At 48.2% G+C, this 17,217-nt stretch overlaps 7 protein-coding genes across 7 annotated transcripts; 4 read left to right on the top strand and 3 right to left on the bottom strand.

Annotated features, from left to right (window-relative positions):
* Positions 1 to 1,786: 1,786 nt before the first annotated feature.
* ARB_05312 (uncharacterized protein) lies at positions 1,787 to 2,321 on the bottom strand (the record flags this gene model as incomplete). Its single annotated transcript, XM_003016972.1, has 2 exons — positions 1,787 to 1,884; positions 2,066 to 2,321. 2 exons carry the CDS (start codon positions 2,319 to 2,321, stop codon positions 1,787 to 1,789), a joined length of 354 nt encoding a protein of 117 aa, XP_003017018.1.
* Positions 2,322 to 2,672: 351 nt separating this feature from the next.
* On the top strand, positions 2,673 to 4,041 carry ARB_05311 (uncharacterized protein; the record flags this gene model as incomplete). The annotated part of the gene is made up of 2 exons (XM_003016971.1): positions 2,673 to 2,735; positions 2,791 to 4,041. 2 exons carry the CDS (start codon positions 2,673 to 2,675, stop codon positions 4,039 to 4,041), a joined length of 1,314 nt encoding a protein of 437 aa, XP_003017017.1.
* An 847-nt stretch (positions 4,042 to 4,888) lies between these two features.
* On the top strand, positions 4,889 to 5,524 carry ARB_05310 (Mitochondrial import inner membrane translocase subunit (TIM22), putative; the record flags this gene model as incomplete). Its single annotated transcript, XM_003016970.1, has 3 exons — positions 4,889 to 4,957; positions 5,054 to 5,252; positions 5,310 to 5,524. 3 exons carry the CDS (start codon positions 4,889 to 4,891, stop codon positions 5,522 to 5,524), a joined length of 483 nt encoding a protein of 160 aa, XP_003017016.1.
* An 830-nt stretch (positions 5,525 to 6,354) lies between these two features.
* ARB_05309 (uncharacterized protein) lies at positions 6,355 to 7,602 on the top strand (the record flags this gene model as incomplete). The annotated part of the gene is made up of 1 exon (XM_003016969.1): positions 6,355 to 7,602. The coding sequence occupies one exon, from the start codon at positions 6,355 to 6,357 to the stop codon at positions 7,600 to 7,602; it is 1,248 nt and encodes a 415-aa protein (XP_003017015.1).
* A 128-nt stretch (positions 7,603 to 7,730) lies between these two features.
* Positions 7,731 to 9,501, bottom strand: ARB_05308 (cytochrome P450 oxidoreductase, putative; the record flags this gene model as incomplete). Its single annotated transcript, XM_003016968.1, has 3 exons — positions 7,731 to 8,882; positions 8,947 to 9,180; positions 9,301 to 9,501. The coding sequence occupies 3 exons, from the start codon at positions 9,499 to 9,501 to the stop codon at positions 7,731 to 7,733; spliced, it is 1,587 nt and encodes a 528-aa protein (XP_003017014.1).
* Positions 9,502 to 12,698: 3,197 nt separating this feature from the next.
* Positions 12,699 to 14,136, top strand: ARB_05307 (subtilisin-like protease SUB6; the record flags this gene model as incomplete). The annotated part of the gene is made up of 4 exons (XM_003016967.1): positions 12,699 to 13,022; positions 13,100 to 13,666; positions 13,728 to 13,833; positions 13,895 to 14,136. The coding sequence occupies 4 exons, from the start codon at positions 12,699 to 12,701 to the stop codon at positions 14,134 to 14,136; spliced, it is 1,239 nt and encodes a 412-aa protein (XP_003017013.1).
* Positions 14,137 to 14,814: 678 nt separating this feature from the next.
* On the bottom strand, positions 14,815 to 16,773 carry ARB_05306 (uncharacterized protein; the record flags this gene model as incomplete). The annotated part of the gene is made up of 1 exon (XM_003016966.1): positions 14,815 to 16,773. The coding sequence occupies one exon, from the start codon at positions 16,771 to 16,773 to the stop codon at positions 14,815 to 14,817; it is 1,959 nt and encodes a 652-aa protein (XP_003017012.1).
* Positions 16,774 to 17,217: the final 444 nt, after the last annotated feature.

The raw sequence follows: 17,217 nt of genomic DNA, 5'->3' as shown, positions 1-17,217 counted from the left end.
GTGATCGGAGGTCGGCGGGAGGTTAAATCAATCAAACAAGCAACAGAGCAACAGCAGCAATGGGCTTGATAATGCTATGACGACGGATTTCAAACGAGAGAATGCAAAAGTGTCGACAAGTGAACGAAAGTGACCAGCTATGTTTCTTTTCTACGCCAGAGGGAAAATAAATGGGAGGTAGGACATGGTCACTCGACCATATTTTAATCAACGATGCATGATGCACAATGGATTATCGGCAGACCAATTACTGTTTGTTATCGTGGGAATTTGCTGGTTTCAAGGGACCAGCCAGCCTGTTGCATCGACTGGCGCAGCTTCACCGCATCTATAGCTCGAAAGAGAGACTGCCATTAGGTTTGGCATTGCAGCTAGGCCGTGTTTCTCAAACGAGGACGTGAGGCGTGGCTTGGAGCTTGGAGCTTGGTATTTGGCTTGGATCTCGAGTTGCCGGATAGGTAACGCTTAGGAAAGACGCCGTTAAGCCCGTTAACTACGGAGTAATGGTCTGCTAAATCGCCGGTTCTACGGAGGCACCCTGGCGGCGAGACCGGCATAGCGGGCAAGGCTGGATAGCTCATGCGGCCCGGCTTGCCGCAGAAGACGGTTACTTGATTAGCTTGTGGGTTCACCTCAGGATGAATAAGGGCAACGAAACAAAACGACGAAGGTTTAGGACCCTGTGAATATCCTCTACGTGGGCTGATATGGATTCGTCTCTTGCGTAGGTTCTTTCTGCAAAATGTGTATGCAGTTTACGTGATATCATTTCGGCTTCTTATTTACGGTCATTAACGAAGAATCAGGAAAGAGAACTACACAATACGGGGTGTCGGCTCTTTTACTATCGCGACCAGGTACCCCGTACAGGGTACTCCAGATAGGGACATGTTCCACCGTGAACCCAGGGGACGAGGCATCTCATCATGCATAAGCCAACCAATCAGAGATAAACCCCCATGATCAAGATATTGCTTGGGCAAGGCAACTCCCGTCTCTTGTGTGATTTTTTGATTGGTGTATATGCTTAGGTATACATGCTGAAGCGTGAGACTCCTACGTTTAGCGCGGGTAGAAGTTTGCCTTGCAGACGGGAGAGGGAAAAACAGAAAGTTCCGTGTGCATTGTTACGACGAAGAAGGGACAAAGGGCCTGGGCTCTTTTTTTTTCCATACGGGACACGAAAAAATTTGAGTCTGGCAACAGACCGACTCTAGGCTTACCTTCACGAAGTATGGGGAATTCCCAAATCCGGACTGCAAAGCCTACCACAGTGAGAACTCCGTTAAACCTATTGAAATCTATGGATGTCCTAGCACATCAGCAGGCTCAGCTGTCGGACGACCATGTAGATCCCCCTGCCGAGCGTCTGGATTCGCATAGACTCATACATACTTATATTGTGCCGGAAACTCTTAGTATCATTTAATTACGGAGTACGGAGTACTGAATGCCGAATCGACAACACTGAAGGGATGATCAGAATATGTACGGAGGACTGTTTAACTCATTGGATGGGCAGATGCGGACGTCACGAAGCTTTGAGAGTTGGATAGATGATGGCTTCCATTCTGTGGTATTATTATTCAGAGCATCGACCGTCGCGACTCTGGAAGGGGTTTCATCAAACCTCTGATCCGTGGCGGCACCAGAGACGGAAATTTCGACGAAAAAGTGATGGGAATTGTTTCAACAGCAGTCAAAACCTCCCAGGGGTTTCGTTTGAGACATCGTTTCCATCGGTTATGAAGTGGTTAACAAAAGTGGCCGCTGCATAAGTAGCTAACTACGCCATGAAGAAGATAGCGATGGATATTCGAGTCTTGATAGTCATGGACGGCTGGCTGCTGGCCGCAGTTAGGTAAACTCGCCCGATAGCTCTGTCTGTCGGTTGTTGCAAGGAATGAAAACAAGCAGTGGACCAGGCGAAGACGGGATGCTTGTCAAAATGGCTAGCCCAATGGCTACCCGGCGGCCGGCGGTCCACTCGCTACTCTCCACTCGAATATACCGACCCCTACACCGTCGTTTCTCCCCATCACACTCGTCTTATCCAACTTCTTACCTCGCACCCGTCCCCAGAATAGAGGGGAAGCAAAGGAGCGAGCAAAGAGCCATCCTCTGGAAGCCAGAGAAAGATTCTGTATAGAACAATTCTGCAGCTTTGCATCATCAACAGAATCGAATATCAAATTGCTGTGGCTGTTCTTGCATATAATACGAGAATCTGCGCCACGCTTCACCGCCACATTGTCATCGACTGGCTGCGTCTCTTTTCCTTCGTTCTCTTTCACGCCAATCACGCAGCCCAACCGCTTCATTCTCCCAGCCCAACTGAGGCCAGACAGGGAAAGGTGAGAGAAAAAGTAGGGCGCCAGTTGGCTAGCAGAGAGTGGGCGGATAGGCATCGCCGTGGATCGGATGGCAGTCGTTGGCTGGATTGTCCCGCCTCATATAATAATAACTACTATCCCGGATTGCTGAGTTGGCAGTGGTAGTTATATACTCAGCAAGACACTGCATTTCAGGACGGACCTCCTGGCACATCCGAATTAATCCATATATTTTTCATATTGAGGGCATATGGTAGTAGAAGCCTTCGGACAGCTTCTCCCTGGCCAGACATTGCGTACTGGTTCATCCAGAGCTAGACGCCTATTTCAGCAGTCAAAATGGCTGCCGCTATAGGTCAGACGATCTCCGTGATAGATAAGTCTGGCAAAGTTGTTAGCACCGTGAGTCCCGCTGTTGTCTTGCCACCACCAGTATTTTGGCTAAAGCTTTGCCCAGAGCAAACATCTATTCAGTGTGTTCAAAGAAGCTCGTTCTGCCTACAAGGAACGTAAGGCCGTCATCCGAAGCGCCGAGGAAGCAAAAAAGGCAGAACGAGATACCCGCCGGGCCCTCGCAGCATACACCCTCGAGGATGACCGCTCCACGACTTCTAAACGACACCTAGGCCGAGCCAAATCGGTTGTTCGGCATCATGACGATGACAGACAAAGCAGACATCACAGTCATCACTCAAGTAGGTCGCAAAAACGCCGGTCATTCGAATTTGAAGTTCGATCCGAGTATCCAGATGGCTACCATCCCAACTCACAGCTCGCACGGCGTCATACGGAGCATAACCTTTCCATGGCAAAGCCTGTTAGGCCCTCGTACGGTGAAGCACGCGCCCACACTCTTCCAAAAGTCGATATGGATCTCGCATACGGCGAATTCCATCAATCTGCACTTGATCGGCTCGACCCAGAACCTAGCGATATGCCCGGACTCGTAGGGAGGGTCAAGGATCTCCTTGTTGAAGCTGACTGTGCACACCACTCGGTTACGGCAACGATTGCACACCTGCAGTCAAACCCAGATGCCATGGCCGCTGTTGCTCTCACCTTGGCTGAAATCAGCAAGCTAGTGTCTGATCTCGGTCCCACAGCCCTTGCGACCTTGCGAGCCAGCGCACCAGCAGTCTTCGCCCTCCTGGCGAGCCCGCACTTCATGATCGCAGCCGGTGTGGGTATCGGTGTCACAGTAGTCATGTTTGGAGGATACAAGATCATAAAACAGATCTCATCGAAGCCAGAAGGAATGGAAGAACGGCAACTCGAAGCTCCTGTTATGGTGGACGAGCTGCTTGAAATCAATTCTGGCATGAGCCGCATTGAAGGCTGGAGAAGGGGAGTTGCAGAGTCTGAGGCCGAGAGTTGTGGAACATCTGTTGACGGGGAGTTCATCACGCCCACAGCAGCAGCAATGTCTCGTGTGATGCTTAATGAGCAGCACGCGTACGATAATGACCGTCGAAGCGAAGTCAGAAGCAGTCAGATACTCCCCGCGCCAACTCGAGTGTCTTCATATGTTGGAGGCAGCGTGTACGAGACGGGCTCGCAGTATTCACGCCGCTCACATTCGTCCAGGCACTCCAAAAGCTCCAAAACGTCTCGGTCCCACAGTGAGAGTAAGCATAAGAAAGATGAGCTGAAGGAGAAGGAAAGGAAGAAGAAGAAGAAGCCCTCCCCCTTGAGAAAGCTGTTTAGCTGATGTCCTGCACCTTTGTTTTGTTGTATTGTTCCTGATGACCGTCATGTATACGTGAGATTTCGCCACCGGATCTAATGACCTATCCGGGTGTTTCCTTTTTTTTTTTTTTTTTTCTCTTTTCGATTGATTTATATCCCACATTTTGGATCTGCTTATACTTATCTTCATTTAAAGAGTGGGATGTCTTTTTCTTCTATCTGTATTTTTGTTGCGGGCGTTTATATGTTCAATCTAGATATAGATCTAGATCAGCCCGTCTAGCCCGCAAGGGTGATATATAACGGGATACACGAAAAATAACACGAATCAGAACCGTAAACTTAGTTCCTCAATCAACTATCCACTCTTTTAGCTGTTTCCAGGTCTTCCTCCTAGTCTGTTGCTGAAATCCAACTTTGATATCTCTGGCTGTCCGTCGTCGAGGCTGAAAAGGCAAAATTAGTCACATGACGTCACGTGCAAAAGGGCTTCCGATCTTTTTTTTTTTTTTTTTTTAGTTTTATTTCTTGAAAAGCTTCAAAGCAAAAAGACGAAGATCGAAGAGACGAATGACGGCGCAAAAAACACCACCGTCGACCCGTTAGAAATCTGCTGTTGTTTTTAAGAGCTCTCTTGGATCAGATCCTTTTACCGCCTGATTCCCGTGCACTGTCAACGCAGCCGTGTTAAAAGAGCATCCCGACGCCGTTCCATCACTACAAGAAAAATCTTCATAAACCTCGATTTGTACAATATACCGGACAAGGCTGGCCTGTTGTTCTTTCTAAGCTTGAGGATCAGTTCGAATTGCACGATTTCGGCCATATTTCAGATATTATAATACCTTGCACGCAGTTACTTTGGCATAATGGATCACACCCGCGACCCGTGTCCCTATGTCATCCTCAGTGATTTTGGCGGTGCCTTTAGCATGGGTGTACGTTTATCCCTTGTACCAATCGTGATGTTTCAATATTCGTCCCTCCTCAGTAATTGGCCTAGCTGAACTGACTTGGTTGTTATCTATATAAAGGCTATCGGTGGTGCAGTCTGGCACGGTGTTAAGGGATTCAGAAACAGTCCATACGGTGAGCGGAGAATAGGAGCCATCACAGCTATCAAGGCTCGAGCACCAGTTCTCGGCGGTAACTTCGGTGTCTGGGGTGGTCTCTTTTCAACATTCGACTGCACAGTCAAGGGAATACGGAAGAAGGAGGATCCCTACAATGCCAGTACGTCAATCATTTATAGCATCATTTGGGACTCGTGAACTAACTAGTTGTTGTTAGTTATTGCTGGATTCTTCACCGGTGGTGCACTGGCTATCCGTGGTGGAATGAGGGCTGCACGAAACTCCGCCATTATGTGTGCTTGTTTCTTGGCTGTTATCGAAGGTGTTGGTATCGGATTCCAGAGAATGATGGCTGATAACACCAGATTAGACGTGAGTTTTCTTCTAGAGTTTCTTCTCTTTTCACACCCGGCTAATATATATCGCATATAGGCACCTCCACCTCCACCCAGCGGCTCATCGAACACAATGGCTGCGTAATCAGTCCAATCATATATACCAAGCTGGCCTCGTGCCTCGATTCTTTTCACGCCAACGAATTTATTTTGGCACCTATTGCCTTGCTTGGGGCTTAACGTTGTCCTCATATTCTCCTTCGACTTTCCCATATTATCTGGAGTTATTCGGTCTCGTTTTATTTGTCAGGGGCATGGGTTATAAATAGATGATGTTTACTTGTCTTCCCACTTTCCCTCTGGTTTCCTCCAATCCTCCCTTCTTATCCTTCTTATAATGTCCTTATTAAACTCCGATTTCTCGCAGGATGCCTCGATCAACCTCTCCAAAAAACGCCTGAAGCCTTCCTTCACTGTTTGTCCCGATCTCATCCTGTTTAGCTACACTCATAAATTATGCATGCCCCCCAGCGCATATACGGGTAATGCCGCATACATCTGCAATGCATTCCCAAATTCCCATGGATATATGCCCAATTTCTCTCTTCTCCTTTGGCGCTAATGATTGTTGGAAAGCGAGAATACCTTCCGCGCCCTGTACATTACCTACACATTGCAGTGAAAAAAAGCCATATCAATTGCAACTAACTCATTGATCGACGTTGTACTGTTTCCTCCCATTCCCACCCTACCTATATGTCCCCCTTGCCGCTTTAGCTCCACGTGACCATACCCCTGCCCAGCCCAGGTGCAACGGCTACTCCTCCGCCGTTTAGCCGAGCGTGGAGTTGGATCCATATCAGTTTCATTGTACAAAGCCACCTGAAGAACCTATTTCCCGCCTGTTAGCTGACCGACGCGGACATCATGACGGTTACATATGCGGCCTCCTCGGAATCCACGCCGCAGCCGCGTTTTAGGCCAACGGTTATCATCCACGGCGGTGCGGGGAATATTGTACGCTCCAGGATCCCCCCAGAGTTATACGAGAGATATCGAGCGTCCCTATTGAAATACCTGCATTCGACTGTTACTCTTCTCAATGGTGAGCAGGAAGAAGGAGACGGGACCAAGAAGAAGATTACGCCATATTCTGCTATTGACGCAGCCGTACATGCTGTGTCATTGCTAGAAGATGACGAACTATATAACTGTGGACGGGGAAGCGTGTTTACGCTTACTGGCACTCACGAGATGGAGGCTTCAGTGATGGTTTGTTCACTCCTCCCTGAAACCCAGGGATGCGAAGATGTAAAGCGGGCACTGATTAAGCGCGGTGCCGGAGTCATGATGCTGAAAAACGTTCGTCATCCAGTACAACTAGCGAGGGAAGTTCTTCTGCGAAATGACGTTGAAGGCCACAGGGGTAATGGCGAGAGCATGCATTCTCATCTCTGTGGTCCGTATGTGGAATCCCTCGCGAAGGAATGGGGGTTGGAATCCAAACCCGATGAATGGTTTTTCACCCAGAAACGATGGGACGAGCACATGAAGGGACTAGGTAAAGGAGCTTCAATTGACCATGACACTTTGCCTAAACCGGGAGAAGATATCTCGAAATATCTCAGTCAAGGAACAGTTGGATGTGTATGCCTTGACCAATGGGGGAACATTGCTGCTGCCACAAGCACAGGAGGGCTGACCAACAAACTGCCCGGGCGGATTGGCGATACCCCAACGCTTGGGACTGGATACTGGGCTGAGGCCTGGGATGTTCCCAGCTCGTCAACTCGTCGGGCTCTCGGACTGTCTTGCACCGGTAACGGCGACTCGTTCGTCCGTGTAGCCGCTGCTCACTCGGCCGCCTCACTGTTGAAGCTGGGTGCAAAGGATTCGCTTGCGGATGCTATTACTGCCATTGCTGGACCTGGCGGAGAACTTCAGCGCTCAGCAGGCCCAAGGTGGGGAGTGACCGGAGAAGGTTCGGGAGGAATCATTGGTATCGAAGCCGAAGTGCCACACGATGCTGAAGAGCGTCAGAGCGAAGAGCCTATTAAGGGAAAAGCAGTATTTGACTTCAACCGTGGCGGCATGCTTCGTGCTTGGACGGAAGAAGATGCCGATGGTGTACTAAGGGAGAGAATGATGGCGTTTAGAGACGAGTACTACTCTTAAATAAAACACTATGCTAGCATTACACACATTCATAAACCTATTTCATTAAAGTGTTTCGTATTCTTCGTTAAAATTTGCATACATCATAACATAAAATATACTCCGTTAAGATATCCACGTAAAGCATCCTACCAACCTTCCAAGACCTTTAACCTAGCCCTTACTCCATCTGCTGGCCGGTTAGTTATACCAGGTGTGATCTCCAGTTCTTTATCCGGATCTTCAAGTTCCATCTCAAACCTTCCTGCAAGTACAGCGACCAAACACATTAACTCACCCTTCGCAAAAGTGTTCCCAATACAGCTTCGAGGCCCATGTATAAAAGTAAGGAAGGCATAGTTTGACTCAGCACCACCGGTGTTTGCACAGCCGGGAGCCAGCCAACGGTCTGGGTTGAAGACATCTGCATCTTCTCCCCAGAATTCGGGATTTCGGTTCGTTGCTCTAGGTGCAATGACAATATTTGTTCCTTTTTTGATAGGCTGGCCGGCAATGACGGTATCGCGAATTGCCTGGCGAGTAGTAATGGTAACTGGTGGGTAGAAACGAAAAAGCTCATTGCAAAATGCGTTGAGGTAAGGTAATGTGTCCAGAAGGGTGGATGAGATATGTCGTAATCCATTTGCATCCTTATTTTGCCCCGGTGACGGAATTTTAGCCCTAACCTCTTCACGCAATCGACTTTGGACCTCTGGATGGGTGCATAGTATGCGCGTGCCATATTGCAGAGCTATGGAAGTTGTCTCGTGGCCCGCAGCCAGGAAGGTCATGATCTGATCAACTAGACCTTCTTCCGTGAAGTTGCCGCTTTCAAGAGCGACGGATATAATATCACCACTTGAGTCATCAATCTTCTTGGAAGAGAGTTCATATCGCTTCCGCTGAACAAGCAACCGAGAAATTTCGCGGATCTTTTGAGACGCAGCAGTGATTGTCCTTACATATGGCAGTGGTAAGTAGAAGAACAATTCCGGCCATGTCAAGAAGACGAAATTCCGAATGATTCTAGTAAAAGGACCTGGAGTAGTGAACATCTTTCGGTACTCTTCTCGGAGCTCATTTACTGACTCGAGATCATAGCCCATGCCAGCCAGTCCAATTATCTCCAAGGTTGCCCTTCCAGTATAGTCAGCAAATGAAATGATCTTTTCATCTGTAGGTAGGGGAGCTATGTCCTCGGCTATCCTTTCGGCCATCTCTACCGATTTCTGCCAGAAAATAGGGTAGAGCTCCTTGATATGGCGGAACGAGAATGCAGGGTTCAAGTTCTTCCGTTGGACCTTTTAAGAAATCGTCAGCTACAAAGGCTGGGGTAACAGGCGGCTGTAGCACCAGCGGGCATACCCTGTGCACATCTCCTTCCGCAAGGATGACACCAGTACCGGTAACCCAGCCTATAGATGCAACCAATGCGCGGGTCTTTGCAAAGTCATAAGCCCGATTGACCAGTACATCTGCCAGGGCCTTTGTTGATGTGACTAGCAGTCGCTCTCGGTTCAACATAAAGTAATAGCGAATGATCCCGTCATTTGGTACTTCTCTGGTCCATTTTGCACTTGGAGTACCTTGGGAAGATGCCTGTAGAATTTTGAAGTGTCCATTCCAAATGCTTCTTCCCTTTATAGCATTGTAAAAGTCAGGAAATTTATTATACGTTCATAATCAATAGGTTTAGCCAAGGATCATGGGCGGACTTACCGGTGGGACGGGCAGGTGTTTATATGGTGTGAAGAAGATAGGGTATAAAATGACAAGATACACTGCTCGGAGGGCAAGGTAAGCCGTGAAGAGAACTGGCAACGTCCATGCAAAGGACCCAGAAATGGAATACTTGGGGAAATAGGAGACTAGAAGAAACGTCAAGGCTACGGACAAACCAAGCCCAAGTAAAGTGGCCATCTTGACGTCTGTCGTTCCAAACCTAGCGGTTAGAGGTTGAGCAAAGCAGCCGACTCCTTGGTCCACACGGCCTTAGGAGGGGGGATATATTTTCATAGTTATAGTATAGGAGTCGAGCGGCTGAACAGGATCCCTGTGGCATCACGGCGTTCGGGAGATGAAACCCTCCGTCTGTGAACATCAAGTTAGTTGGTTGGTTGATGCCCGGGGGCAAGGATTTCAGCATTCGTATCAATAACGGGTTTCGGTAGATGTAAAGCTGAGCACATAGCCGCGGCTTCAAGGCTTTGATAACTGTTAAAGTAGTTGCTCGTGTATGAAGTAGCGACTTATCTAGCTAACTAGTTACTCTGTAACTCTGTAACAAGACGTTAGTTAGGGCCTTGGGTTTCTAGGCAGGCTGTGAGAAGCTTGTTCAAAACTCCAAGGGTTTCGTGTTTCTTCAGTCTGAATGGAAAGCGGTCCAGCAAACCCCCTCCGCCGCCATTCCAGGAGAATAAATTCCCTGCGGGCTATTGAAAAGCCAGTCAATTGCTGACTCGCAGCTCTTTTCGTCGCTGGATTTGACTTTTCAGTGTCAAAAAATATACAGAGCGCAGTAAGGGATCCGTATCTTGATACGTAAATGGGTCTATTATGAGCATCTTATTGGCTGTTATTGCTGAAATTTGGTATTATTTCTGTATGAAGCTAACGCCGGGATGAGTAAGCAGTATTATGTAACAACAAGTAGCTTAGATAAGCTGCTATCATCACATGACCAATGATGGTCGCGATAAATATACTCACGTGACTAATTAGTCATCATAAAAAATTCTTAACTTACATAAGCAGTAACAGCCACAGCCTTAACGGCGATAAACAACTTCAAAAGCCGCAACACAACAACACCCACAACCACTCGGATGGAGATGCGAGCGAAAAACAGCCCCTGAATAATATTTTTGCCCTATTATTGTGGCGCGAGCGATGAAGAATTGACGTGGAAAATGCTCATTTTGAAGTGGAAATGCTGGTACTGCCCAAGTTACGGTAATCAGGGACAACTCCACCATACAGCAACCTTTGCCTCAAGCTGCTCCATCAAAATGAGCCATTCTGAACAGTTCAGCTAAGTAAAGAAATCATGTAAGTTGATGGCAGTGAGCTTTTGGGTGCGGATGGCTGATGCTATCGACATGTTTGATATGAAGCAAGAGTACGGAGTACTGTGTATGCTAGACTGGTTGAACAGCAAACCTGAAAACCAAATTAGTTCACAGCTAAAGAGAAAAGGACGTGTTCTTGCTAGAAGCTGGCTTAACATCCGTCTGTCTTTTTATCAAGTGTTACATTCACCTGAGAAGATAATTTTTGTGACTTTTACTCTAAAACAGGAGGTTTTCATTGATGCCCAGAGGTTGAAACATGAGCATGTGGGGACTCGATTGAACACTGCCTTAAAGTGCCAATCAATGGACTGCTCTCCAAAGCCTTTTCAAGCTTTTATTAAAGCTGGGCTCACATTTGTGCTCGTTAGAGAGCTCTGACATTGATGACGCAGCTGGGTACCATCGAGGCCATACGATCACCCCACAACAGGAGCTTCCCACTGCCACGACTTCGGTCTTTCCGCCTTCTGATCAGTAGCCATGGATACTTATGGAGCTCGTATCATAGTTAAATCAGCTTGAACCTGCGACTGTCGCCAAGGCTCGATGTAACTAATGGTTATGAATATTCTGGAAAATGCTCATCTCCCCGAGTCATTTGTCTGCTCTCTGACCGAGGGGTGGCAAACTTGAAGATCCCAACCTCTCCCCGGGATATTAGCATTTGTTCAGCAGCCTCATGATCAATAGGGAGTGCATATATTCTACATATCACATCTGATCATCGTTGGATATTCGAAAGCTCAGGGTTATTCTGCCGTTCTTCTACCATGTTTTCCACCACGGTACAAGGCTCGTTCTGACGTACTCCGGAGGGGCTACCAAGACCGGTCAACTATTTTTGTGCCAAATCACTCCATCAAGACTCCGTATTTATAAAAAAAAAAAATACTTCCCATTGGCCAGGAATTAGCCGGAAATTAGTTGACTGGCAGAATCTGGGGATCGGCAGTTCTTAAAACTCCGAGCGCTAATCTCACAAGTCAGAGCCCTTCACCGTTCCGTTCGAGCGAGCACAGTCGCAACATGCGGCACAAGCGGAGTCGTTTGACTAGTTTCCACACTAAAGGTTCTCGAAACGAAACACGGGTTAGAGAACTGGTTCTCCATGTGGAAATACCCCATAAGGCACCATTGATTCTATTTTAATTTCACTGTACTGAATATTTTTCAGGGAGATTGATAGTGATCGTGGATGGTTGAACTGCTTCAACCATGCTAAATGTTCTCGACTTGGCCAAGTATTATGTACCTGGTTATACATTTGATCGCCTTGTTTTCCCCAGCATCATTAGCTCCTCGTCCTGCAGGCCTATGTATATGCTCTGCACGTTGATGCTCTCGTGTTCCATAGCTATCCCTGGCCAGTCCCCTGGCAATGTGGCCCTATCTACGCAACACGGTCTGGGCAAAGACGGGAAGTTGTGGGTCTTGCAGGAAATTCTCCGCATCGCGGCCCCTGACATTACTCTCTGGAGCATGGCAAGCGCCAGTATTTGGACGTTGTTCATCGTATCGCAGCAATCTGATCTGCGCTGCATTCTTCAAAGTTTCTATCTCCTTTGATGCGGCCTGCACCTAATGCAAGTAACGCAATATCCCCATCCCCACAACACGTTTTGAGATGGACATTCGCTGGCTTACCTTGTCATTCTCTTGTTCTTTGCTTCACACAGCAGGGTATACAGCCGTGTTATTCCTTGACGATCGGTTCCCTCAAGGTTCTTAATCACAGCGTCCATCCTGGATATACCTGGAGCGTACCTCGCAAGAAGCGTTTTGCCCGAGAAGCGGGGGGGTTCCAGCGTGCAATGTGTAGCAGATGACGCAAATATTGCCTGAAATATTGCCTGACTACCCTTAAGATACGATTCAGAGCTGATTATCATGAGGAATGCCGGGTTTTGCCGTACCCTTGGGCAGTCTATATCTAGGCCTCCCTCTCCCGCTTCAGATCTTTCTCTCTTTCATTCCATCCTCACCATCAACCCCAACCTTTCTTTCTCTTAACCCTCCTTAGTCGCCTGTCTTCCTGCATTATCCATCATGGGTTTCATTACCAAAGCCATCCCTATCGTCCTGGCGGCGTTGTCAACTGTCAATGGTGCTAGAATCCTTGAGGCCGGTCCTCATGCCGAGACCATCCCAAACAAGTACATTGTTGTTATGAAGAAGGATGTTTCCGAAGAAGCTTTCAGCGCTCATACAACTTGGCTTAGCCAAACCCTCAATAGCCGCCTAATGCGCCGCGCCGGCAGCTCCAAGCCCATGGCTGGAATGCAAGACAAGTACTCCCTTGGAAATGTCTTCAGGGCCTACTCTGGCGAGTTCGATGAGGCGATGATTAAAGATATTTCCGGCCACGATGATGTATGAGAGATTTCTCAACCCTGAAAGCATTTAATGCCTGAAATTAGAAACGGCAGTAACTAACAGTTATTTAATAGGTCGACTTCATTGAGCCCGACTTTGTTGTGAGGACCACCACTAACGGCACTAACCTCACCCACCAGGACAACGTCCCCTCTTGGGGACTTGCCCGCGTTGGCTCTAAGCAGGCTGGTGGCACAACCTACTACTATGATCCCTCCGCTGGCAAGGGTGTTAGGGCCTATATCATCGATACTGGTATCGATACCGACCATAAAGATTTCGGAGGTCGTGCTAAGTGGGGTAAGAACTTTGCTGATGACATGGATCAGGACTGCAATGGTCATGGAACCCATGTTGCTGGAACTGTTGGTGGAACGCAATACGGACTTGCTAAGAGTGTCTCCCTCATTGCTGTCAAGGTCCTTGACTGTGAGGGCTCCGGATCCAACTCTGGTGTCATCAAGGGTATGGAATGGGCCATGAGGGACGCTTCTGGTGGTGGCAATGGCACCGCTAAGGCTGCTGGAAAGACTGTTATGAACATGTCCCTCGGTGGACCTCGCTCTGAAGCCACCAACCAGGCTGCTAAGGCCATTTCTGATGCTGGTATCTTCTTGGCTGTCGCTGCTGGTAACGAAAACGTAAGTTGCAAACCCCAACCTCTTACACATAGATCCGTCAGTCTAACTAGAAATGTTATAGATGGACGCCCAGCACTCTTCTCCTGCCTCTGAGCCATCCGTCTGCACTGTCGCTGCCTCCACTAAGGATGATGGCAAGGCTAGCTTCTCCAACTATGGCTCTGCCGGTAAGTGTTCTTTGTTTACCGCTGATATGACATTGAACTGAAGTTAACAATCTCTTTATAGTCGACGTCTATGCCCCAGGAAAGGATATCACCTCCCTTAAGCCAGGCGGCAGCACTGATACTCTCTCTGGTACTTCCATGGCTTCTCCTCACGTTTGCGGTCTCGGTGCCTACCTCATCGGATTGGGCAAGCAAGGTGGCCCTGGTCTCTGTGACACCATCAAGGAGATGGCCAATGATGCTATCCAGAGCCCTGGTGAGGACACCACCAGCAAGCTTATCTACAACGGCAGCGGCAAATAAATTGGTGCACTCCACCATCACAAACCTGCCTCCGAACCTCAAGTCTCTTGATTGCATCAAGATAGGCGACAATCCTTACTTGAAAAAAATATGTGGGCTGCACGATTGGAACTTGCTGGCAATCACCAATAGTTACCATTCGCCCATTATGGCTGTGCCATACTCCTTTTATTCTGGATATATTTGACATACATATATATGTACAGACGAATATAAATTATATATATAGGCAAAAGATTTTCGGGCTACCCAATAGTTGAATCTTTCCCTAGTAGTATATTCTCTATTCAACCCAATGTCTCCATGCAAGACAGCCTGTCTTGGGCTAGATGCTATCTACCTGGTTTTTTCCTGCTTTCGATGTTGTACGAAAAATTAAGCATATTCCAATTAAGGTTTCGGCTGAGGCTAACTAGTTAAAATAGGGTTAAGCATAAGTAAGCTGTCTTAAAGCGGCGAGGCTAGCAGCCAAAAGCGGCATACAGAGCCTTTTTGGTTATCAGGCGATACCTAAGAGAAGCCATGAGAGGCCACCGACCAGACATAACTTCTATTTGAGTACTCAGTAGGTTGAACGAATAGTTGGATAGTGACGTAATTAAAAATAGAATGAGCGGGGAACGATGATTTACCACACGCAATATGTGTATAGGAGATAAGTATATATACGACATCAACTTATAATACCTTGACTTTCATCCATTCGCTTGTTCCAACCCCTAGATTCAACCCATTTCTCTCCCACCACCGACGTACCTTTTCTCCTGAGCCGGCAATTGCATCCTCAAGGGCCTCTTCGATATCACAAGTCTTGAACTCGACATGGAGTCCACTTCTCCGCCACCATTCCAGGACGTCCACATGCCCGTTTTTTGTGGCACCAACAAGAACCTGGTTGTCAAATATCATCTTCGTGCCTTTCAGCTTGTACCAAAGTTCTAGAACATGAACGTGGCCATGGGTACTCGCAATGCGCGCGACGGATTCGGTATACGAGTAGGGTATGCCCGACTGGTCCCACCAGGCTATTGAATTGGTCCGCCCAGATTGTGCGGCTAGTAAAACTGATTTACCGACCTTTAGAGGCAGAGAGTGCTCAGGGGAGCATTCAGACGCGTTTCTCCACCAGGATAGTACAGGTATATGGCCTTCTGCTGATGCAGATTCCAGTGCTCGTTCGGTGTAGAGGAGCGGAAGGCCCGAATTGCGCCACCAATCAAGGACATGGATGTACCCGGCGCGTGAAGCGGAGTCCATCGCATCTGTCAGGTAGTCTTTCTTCGGTAGTTCGGGGCAATGAAGCCACCAGTCAAGGAGGGCAGTATTGCCATATATAGCTGAAGCCCGGAATGGGAGGTTTAGGAGCCGAGGAGTGGACCAGAAAATATCTGATCGAGAAGTGATAATAAAGTCTAATATATCTATGCGTGAAAATTTAAGAATAAGATGGGCGGATAGTGAGGACAGTGGTTTCCACGGCGAGGCTGAAGAGAGGTACTGTTCGATTTCAGAGAACGGCCGTTTTAGAATGGCATATTCAAGGGTGCATTGAGAGGAATGTGAACGGGGTATTAGAGCTTTCCACTGGTCTGGAGTTGGTAATCGGGTGTAGATGCCTACGGCCGCCGCGGTTTCCCAGTCGCCGAGAGCTTCGAAGATCATTGATAATATTTCAGAAGGAAGAGCAGTCTGGGTTGGAGTCGGATGTGTAATTGTCGTCTGTGACGAGAAGCTGTCGCTTGACTGAAGGTTCACAATGGGGGGAGCTATCATCCCGTTTTGTTTCTCATTCAGTCCGTTTTCCTTCCCAGGGATTTCAACTTCTTGCGAAGGGGTATTTCTACCATCTATACCTATCTCCACAGACCATCCCAGAGCCTTTTTTATCTCATCGTAAAACGACTCCCTCCCATCCCACGGCAGCTCGGCGAGGCGATCAGGAGCTTCAAACTTGGAGAGAATAGGCGGCAGCACTTTAACCCATGGCCAAAAGACTTGGATATCGTCCAGATGCCTTCGCGTGATAGGCGCAACCCACTGGCGAGTGGTCATCCCTGGAACAAGAATAATAGACTTAGAAACATCCCAGCCTCGCAACAGCGTCAGTGTAAGGCTCGTAGTTAATCCACAAACCATTGACCCAAGCGTTCCGGCATCCATGGGACTTATAATCAACAAGTCTGCCCAATCCGCAAGGTTTGCAGCTGTCATATTGAACTGGCCCCGCAAAGGTTGACTGGTGGTGTCCGTAACTCGCTGCGGTGCGTCCTCGTAGCATTCCACATTGTCCATTTCCTCTTGTCCAACACCCAAGCCCTGCGGTACGATTAATCGAAGCTCGACGTCGGGATCTCGATATAGCGAGCGAACAATCGTGTCAGCGAACGGCGTACTGGTTGCTAAAATAACCCGTTTGGTGTGCCTATCAGCCCTTCCAAGCGAAGGTATGCCTTTCTGCCCGTCCATCATGCAGTCTTCGAGGCGAGTACCGTCCGGACGCTTCTCGCCGTGACAAGGGTTCGCATCTCGAGGGCTGGCGTTGATATGAGCAGGGCTCATAATTTCGAACTTCGATGTAGGATTGGAGTCCAGGCGCTCCCCATTCAGCATTTGTTTGACCCCGACAGCCATCTGCATGGGATTTTTTGAGGTGGGCGTTGACGTTGTTAAATCTCGAGAGACCGGGAGTCCAGATCGCAAGTTACTTGTTATTGGCCGGGGGGGTTAACTATAGCAAAATGGCTGGTTATAACTAGCGAATTAACCGCCGAGAACCCGCAGAAGAGCCAGCGAGGTGGTGATATTTGTAATTCGTTTCTGGGGCTGACCGACGCTCTCCTCTATCTCATCGCATCCGGTGCAGGGGCTACGCATGGATGCCCAAGTCGCATTCCAAAGACATGGAGGCAAGGGCTCGGTTCCGTCTGGCAACAGAGGAGATATGGGCTATTCTGAGATGTTGCCCTGCCCTATGAAAGCCTAGAAAATGACAGGCAAGGTTAATATATATATATATGCGAAATGGAGAGTTTGAGGCTGTCCGCCGTTTGCCGCCATGGACGAGCGGTAAAGACACGGTCG

Source organism: Trichophyton benhamiae (assembly GCF_000151125.1).
Source record: "Trichophyton benhamiae CBS 112371 chromosome Unknown contig01989.5, whole genome shotgun sequence".
In the NCBI taxonomy this organism is placed as follows: Eukaryota; Fungi; Ascomycota; class Eurotiomycetes; order Onygenales; family Arthrodermataceae; genus Trichophyton; species Trichophyton benhamiae.
This window is presented reverse-complemented; position numbering and strand designations above follow the sequence as displayed.